This window comes from Camelus bactrianus, chromosome 4 (assembly GCF_048773025.1).
Source record: "Camelus bactrianus isolate YW-2024 breed Bactrian camel chromosome 4, ASM4877302v1, whole genome shotgun sequence".
Taxonomy (NCBI): domain Eukaryota; kingdom Metazoa; phylum Chordata; class Mammalia; order Artiodactyla; family Camelidae; genus Camelus; species Camelus bactrianus.
The window spans coordinates 75,120,104-75,127,565 of record NC_133542.1 but is presented as its reverse complement, the minus strand read 5'-3'; the positions used below and the strand labels follow the sequence as shown (position 1 = coordinate 75,127,565).

Here is a 7,462-nt window from a genome sequence, read left to right as displayed (position 1 = left end):
GGGTGCCCAACTGGCCCTTGTGACACACTGGCAGGTGGCCGTCAGGACACCGGCCCAGAGTCCACCCTGAGGAAGGGGCACCCTCCCTGGGTTCCTGGGGACAATAGAGGAGTCACATCAGGGATGGGAGATGCTGTGAGCTGTTAGCAGGGCATGCTGCCCCCACAAATAGGCTGGAATTCTGTAACCCAGGACTAGCAGGGACATGGCCATTGGGAAGATGACTGGGGATTTTACCATCGTGCTGGATCAACTAGTGAAGTCTGCCACGGGGTACCAAATCAACCAGTGATGTCCTGCAGGGAATCTGGATTAGGTGGTGCAGCACGCATGCCTCACATTAGCCAAGAGTGGTGGATTCACCCTGGGTTTTGGAATCAGGCCTCACCCGAGCAAAAACCTCTTTTCCCATCTGCAAAGTGGAGGTGAGACTGTTTACCTTGAAGGTGGTTGTAAGGATCTGAAATGGCACGTTCACCCAAAGCACTCAGGCATGTAACAGGCTGCCCCAAACCTGGTACCATACGACAGCAAGCATCTTGTTCCGCTCACGGGACGAGTGACATGACCAGGGATGTGGACAGGGCCCAGAGAGGGCTGCTCTGCCCTGTGCCATCTGGGGGCTCAGCTTAGAAGACTCAAGTCGGTGAGCGACCCAGATAGCATGAGGTGTCACCTGGGCCTCAGGATCTGGTCTCCAAGGCAGCCCAGAGCCGAGGGGAGGGGACTGGAGTCCGCCTCTTGATGGTGAGGTGACTGCATAGCTGTTTATCAGGACCACGAGGTCGCTGAACACTGGGGGGCTCTGCTCGGGCCCCTCCGCACTTCACAGAGTGCGTGACTCAGAGGGGGCTGGGGCTTTCTCTAGAATCCCTGCTGACGGAGGCTTCCTGCCCCCACAGCACACACAACATGCCTGTTGTGAGGGCTCACGCAGTATCCTGGCGGCTGGCTTGCGGCACTGTCCCATCCCAGGAGGTGGCGCCAGACCACTGCCCACAGCTCGGACACCCGCAGGAAGGCCCGGGGCAGATGGGAGAGGGGTGCTTGGGAGGATGGAGAGTGTGACGGGACTCCCCCGCTGGACCCCCACACCAGGGCAAGCCTGCAAACACAGCACCTGCCAGGGGTCTCCCCTGCCCTGCCACCGAGCTGGCCCTGAGGACACAGCCTCATCCTTGTCCTCGGGGCTCCTGACCCGGTGGTTGCCAGGCTGCAAGTGGGTGGCACTTAGCACTTCTACCGAATGAAACAACAGAACGTATCGGAGCGCGTGGTCAGGAGAAGTATTGTTTCTAACTATTGTTTAGTGAAGCTTCTGGAGTTGTTTAAACATGTGCATGTGTAGACTAAATTATAACGTAAAAATACATCTTACTGTATGGGTCACGGTAAGTAAACTTAGCTAGTGGGAGAGACTGGTCCATAAATGGATCTTTGCAGCTTTTGAGGTGGAGGAAGAGCAGGGTAGAGAGCAGTCAGAATTCCCCCCTTGGAGGGGGGTAGTGGGGCCAGAGAAGGGATAGCACACAGTTGGAGGAGGCTTCCCAGAGGAGGGGGTATCGACTGAGGTCTTGAAGGGTGAGTAGAAGCTCACTTGGTGGAGCAAAAGCAATTGTGAAGGTACAAGTCAGGGATAAGAGCAAAGGGACCTCCTCACAGACTGAGGGGGGCCCCCATAGGGTATCTCAAGGGGACAGGGCTAGACTCAGGGCTGGGAAGGAAAACCACCACCCTCGGGTGGGGTGCAGAGCAGGGGGCCGCTGTGGAATTCCAGCCCGCAGAGAAGATGCATTTTAAGAAACATTTCTTAAAATATCTCTCTTCTCTCTCATCCTCTCCTGCTGCTCTGGAAACTTAAAAAGAAACTCTCTGAGCCTCAGATCTTTTTGCCCCTTCCTCCCCTCTCCACCACGATCCTGCTAAGCCCTCCTCACTAGCAGGGTAGCAGTTGAAAGGCCAGGACCACCAAGCATCGGGCCCCTTCCTACATGACCGGGAGGTGTGGACAGGCTAGGGTTAGGACTTGCGTGGGGAGGTGACGTGCTGGCAGTCAGGGGCTCCTGCAGGTGAAGAGGCTCTCGGACCCGCGGGTCAGCCAGGAGCAAGGCACGGCCCGCTGTTCGCTGTAAAGAATGTCCGAGAAGCTGGTCTCTATCAGAACACCCAGTAGCAAAAACAGCGAACAAGACCGGCACCCCGACACTTGGCGGACAGAACCAGCCACTTCGTGTGTGCAACTAGCAGGTTCTCCGAACGTGGTAAAATTCCGGCTGATGGAACTTGCCAACCACATCCAAGGAGCGTCAGGTGTTTGCCTTACCCTGACCTGGTCGGATTAAAATATTGAAACACGTCTACACGGAACTCTTTTCTCCTGGGAAAGGCAACCCCAGGTCTCTGCGGCTGCCAGCCATCCCACCCTGACTCTCTACATTTGAGGACGTGTGTCCACGGATGGTGTGCCCGAGCCTGCCCCAGACCTCAGCATTTGGGGACCTTGGTGTCTGTGGGTTGTCAGCCGGCCAGCCCCCAACTCCCTACATTTGGGGATGCCTACGTTTATGGGGTGTGTCAGCCAACCCGCTCCCGACCCGCGGGGCGGCAGACACGCTGGGCCGCGCGGGTCCCGGGGCCAACTGCAGGTGCTCTCCAGACGCTGGCGTAGCACCACAGAGGGCGCGCGCCTGCGCACTTTCAACCGCTTCGGGCGCAGCGCCGCATGCGCAGAGGCTGCGCGGCTTAGATGCACTATCTGCGCATGCGCAGGACAGGCCGCGGGCCAGTGGCGTAGGAGGGGCGGTGTCGTCTGGCATTAACGTCATGGGCGGTGCGCCGCCCTCGCACGCACGCACGCACGCACCCCCGCCCTTGGGAAGCGCCGAGTTCTGGGTGCTCAGGGTCGGCGCCGAGCTGGGGGAAGGGAGGCGCTCTCGGTGTCGGCGCAGGCGGAGGGGGCGTGAAGAAAGTCCTACGGTGGCCGCAGAGGGACGGCGCTACGGCTCCCACGCTGGGCCAAACGCGGCCGGCCGCCGGGCGCGGGAGCCCCCGGCCGGTCGGGGCGGCCCGGGCCAGGGACGCGTGAGTGTCCTGGCCGCTCCGTCGGCAGCATGCTTCCGCCCTGCTCCCGCAGCCCCGAGGGACAGGGGGCCGGGCGGCTCGGGACGCCGGCGCGGAGAGGGCACCCGGTGAGCGGGCAGGGGTGCCCGGGCGGGGCGCGGGGGGCCGCGGGTCGGTCCTGCCTCTGGGGTCGGGGCCGGGAGCTCGGCACCCCCAGAGGTGAGCGCTTTGGTGCCGCACCGGCGCCCCCGACCTGGAAGCCCGTGGCGTAGACGCGTTGCCTGCGGCCAGGTGGTGATGGGAGGATGGCGAACGACTACTAGCCGCCGGCTGCGATCCTGCAGCTTGAAGGGAGCAACGACGTCTGAATGCCATTCCCGGGGGCTGGCGGGCTGACCAGGTGAAGCCTGGATGGAGCAGCTGCTGTCAGATCGGGTTCTGGCCGAAGTCTGCAGGAAGGGCTGGGCCTGTGCGAAGGGGAGGGTGGACCTGCCCGGCCTGCACCTCTGGCCGGAGCTGCACGTGGGCGGCCGTTTGCTGCGACCTGCGGCTGGAGCGGGAGCGAGCAGAAGTCCCTCAGTAGGCCCCCAGGCTAAAAGCCATGTGATCGGAGGCAGATGTCTCAGGCAGTGTCTCCCTGGAGCCTGTAACCAACTTTGCTGCTTTGATTATACACGTCCTGTATTTCCAGTTCTATATCTCCACCCACGAATCATTTAGGCTATAATGGCAGTTGCTAGGCAAAATGAAAGAGCCACTTGTGTTTCTCCTTCCCTGTGGTGGTTCCGTCCACAGGGCCCCATCCCCTGTGATGATACCGCCGGCCATCAGCAGTCATCCTCAGGCAGCTCTTGCCCTGTAACACCAGCTTCTCACAGCACCCCTGGGTGCCCAGTGTCCGTTTTGCAGAGCAGGGACGATCTCAGGGGGAGGTGATCTGCCCAAGGTCACTCCGTGGATGACAGCACCAGGGTTCAGGCCCTGCAGGTGAGCCCAGAGCTCTGTACTTGTTGCCTGCCCCCTACCGCAGCTCTCTGGTCTCCAGCACTTGGCCTGTCAAGTTGCTGAAGAGAACTGCTCTGTCTGCCCTGTGGGCTCCCTCTCCCTCCTGTGATCCTGTAGTGGGTTGCCACTCAGGGACTTAATCACCTTGGATAGAGCAGCCAGGAATGGGCATTCCAGATAGAAGGCAGACGGTGAGTCCAGTGAAGGGGAGTCTCGCCAAGTCTGGGGGTGGCTGAGGATAGCCAAGGTTTCTCTTGGCCCTTCCTCATCGGTTTTGGCATGGACTGCCTCCGGGGACTTGTGGCCACTCTCCTGGCCCTTCTTCTCAGTTTGGTTCTCACATGATTGTGGGACCTTTTGGAGCATCCTCAGTAGCATTTGTGAAAAAAGAATAACCCCAGGTGTGAGAGGGGGGAAGGTGTGTGAGCAGATCCCGAGTCCCAGACTCGGTTTCCCTGTAGCCCCTGGTGTCCCAGGATGACCTGGCTCCTCCCCTTGTCGCTCTCCCTGCAGGCCCAAGCCTCCCCCGGGGCTCAGCCTCAGACTCTCAGGCCCAGGTGCCCATGACGCCTATGCTGACCGCCGCCTGGACGCTGCCACCGCCGCAAGCTAGCGCCGATGCCGGTCATGCCCATCCCCCGGCGGGTGCGCTCCTTCCACGGCCCGCACACCACCTGCCTGCACGCAGCCTGTGGACCAGCGCGCACCTCCCGCCTGGCCCGCACCAAGTACAACAATTTCGACGTGTACATTCGGGCGCGCTGGCTCTACGGCTTCATCCGCTTCCTGCTGTACTTCAGCTGCAGCCTCTTCACGGCCGCGCTGTGGGGCGCGCTGGCCGCCCTCTTCTGCCTGCAGTACCTGGGTGTGCGTGTCCTGCTGCGCTTCCAGCTCAAGCTGTCGGTGCTGCTGCTGCTGCTCGGCCGCCGGCGCGTGGACTTCCGCTTCCTGAATGAGCTGCTCATCCACGGCATCCACGTGACCATGCTGCTGGTCGGGGGACTGGGCTGGTGCTTCATGGTCTTCGTGGACATGTGAGGGCCCGGGCCTGGCTCTGGGGTGGATCATTGTGACCCGGTGTCAATGTCCCTGCTGCGTGGTCTTCTTGGCCAAGTGGGTCCGGGCCCATTCCACTCCCTCCCGCGGACATGACCCACCGCCAGCCTGGGTCTGGCCCCTGAGAGGAAAGGGCTGAGACTTTTCTGTGAAGGGGACACTGGCGCCCTCCCTCCTGTTGATTTTTGCCTGGAACCTTCTGTATGTGCTTTAGGTCCAGTGTCCCCCGGGCTACCTGCTTGTGGTTTTAGCCCGCACTTTTCCAAGATATGCTGTGTGGTGCGGCCCATGGGTCCAGTCTACACTTGGAGGGCCTGCGTCCCTGTCCCCTCTCCAGGACACTGGTGTCACCAGTGGTGTGGGAGGCCCCGGGGAGGGGTGTGCTGCCCAGGTGCAAGTCTGGAGGGTGGTTCTCCTGGCCACACAGCCTCCTCGGGTGCACTCCCGACCCCTGCCCCAGCCTTAGGGAAGTGTCAGGCTCCCCCAGCTGATGCACTACACTGCCATGAAGCTGCTCACTCTGCCCTGGGCCACTCAAGTCTGGGTTCAAGCCACAGACTCTTCTCTATCTGTCACCCTGTGAGGCGGTGGGGTCCTGAGTGCCAGGCTGGGCTTCAGGGTCACCTTGGTCTGCTTGGCAGGTTCCTGGATCAGGGGCCAGCCCAGGGGAGGGTCCAGGCGGACCAGTCGTCCTCCTGGCCAGGTCTGTTGAGGATGTTGGCTGGATGCTGTCATCTCTTCACATGTGGATTTCTGAAGAGGCACCTCAGTTTCTTTCTGGCTTTTGGGGGCTGCTTTCAGTCCCTTCCCTTAAGGGAGCATCCAGGATTGAGTCGTGTGTGTTGGGAGCAGAGTCAGAGGAGGCGCAAGTGCAGAGAAGCTGCTGTTGGAGTCAGGGGTACACCAGGGCCAGACCTCCGATGGAGGGGCTCTGCTGCCCCTTTGTTCCTGCCCCCGGCAGCAGTTAGAACAGCTGGGAGTGAAAGGCAGGCATGAATGTGGGCCAGGAAGGAGCCCTGGTCCGGGGGGCTTTTGGTTGTAGACCAGGGGGCCAGCATCTCACCCAGGTGGCCCACCCTGGCCTTCTCTGTCAGACAGGGACAAGGCGGCTGTGGGCCTTGCAGGCAGGTGAGAGGCACTCTGAAGATTGTGCTGGGACAGCAGAGGGACATGTGGGATGAAGGGCCCCACACTGGGGTGACAGGCCGATGCTGTGTCACCCCAAGTTGTGTTCCCACACCCCTGGGCACGGGCAGGGGTCCCCTCAACCCGGCCTGGCCAGGCAGCCCTGCAGCCTGGGGAGCTGTCGGGACAGCTGTGTGCCACTGGAAGGAAACCCAAATCAGGGAGAGAAAGCGAAAAACACCTGGCTGTAAACTGTGCTCTTTAGCGCGCAGCCAGCTTGTGTCCGTCAGTCATCCACTGCTCGGAGGAGGAGGCTGGGGTGGGCCTGTCTGAGTCGCCTGGAGCCAGCTCACGTGGACCCCACTTCTCGGAGCTGCAGAGAATCTTTTGCACTAAATCATGCTGTTTCCTAAAAGCTTTGTTTTGTGTTAATTGACTCACATTACTCAGATCCTCCGAGGCCCCCTGTGAGGTGGGCACGTGTCCACAGGGCTGGGGTGGAGGGGTTGTGGCCGTGCGGACACAAAGCTGCTCGGTGTCTTGAGTGCCTGTGAAATTCTTTATGAAATGAGCCACCTGCATTAAACTTATTTTTTTAACATCTTGATGGAGTGATTGCTTCAAGCTCAAAAAGTTTATTCCTTCTTTCACAGAGGCCATTTTTCACAAGTAAAACCATGGACTTTTAAAAGCAGTCATCTGCTGTGCTGGAGGAGGGACTGGTGTGATGGGCTATTGGGGGAGGGGGCCCACCCTGACCTTGAGGCCAGGGGGTCCCACTGCCGGAGCCTGTCCGGAGAATTGGCTGGGGTGGCAGCGAGAATGTGTCGGCGCTGGCTGAGGGGCCCTGGTGAGGTCCGTGAGGGCTGGATTCAACCCACGGGCGAGCGTGTCTCGTCCTCATGACAGGCGATGCCCTCACATGCCGAATGGCGGGAGGACTTGGCCTGTGCATACAGGGTGCACTCGGTTTCAGAGAAGAGACTGGTGCGCAGGAGAATTAACTGGCAGAAAACCAAAGTTACGGTTCGTTCTTCACCAAAAAGCAGTTTCAGAGGTGAGACTCGTCGTTACCTGGTGTCTTTATTCTGTCAAGGCGTCCCTGGCTCCTGTGCAGGGGACACTCTGTCTCACTCGCAAAGGCTTCTTCCCACTTGATGAGGCTGATGTCCCCGCATGCAGCCTGGGGGCCAGAAAGTGCCACTGAAAGGGGAGC

General features: G+C 60.4%; 1 protein-coding gene across 3 annotated transcripts; it reads left to right on the top strand.

The window, feature by feature from the left end:
- Positions 1-2,854: 2,854 nt before the first annotated feature.
- TMEM250 (transmembrane protein 250) lies at positions 2,855-6,853 on the top strand. Of its 3 annotated transcripts, XM_074362514.1 has the most exons (3): positions 2,855-3,188; positions 3,856-4,047; positions 4,579-6,853. In XM_074362514.1, the coding sequence occupies exon 3, from the start codon at positions 4,684-4,686 to the stop codon at positions 5,101-5,103; it is 420 nt and encodes a 139-aa protein (XP_074218615.1). In that variant the 5' UTR covers positions 2,855-3,188; positions 3,856-4,047; positions 4,579-4,683; the 3' UTR covers positions 5,104-6,853. The 3 variants fall into 3 exon arrangements, with proteins under 3 accessions (XP_074218615.1, XP_074218614.1, XP_010954226.1); XM_074362513.1 differs by lacking the exon at positions 3,856-4,047; XM_010955924.3 differs by lacking the exons at positions 2,855-3,188; positions 3,856-4,047 and adding an exon at positions 3,208-3,460.
- Positions 6,854-7,462: the final 609 nt, after the last annotated feature.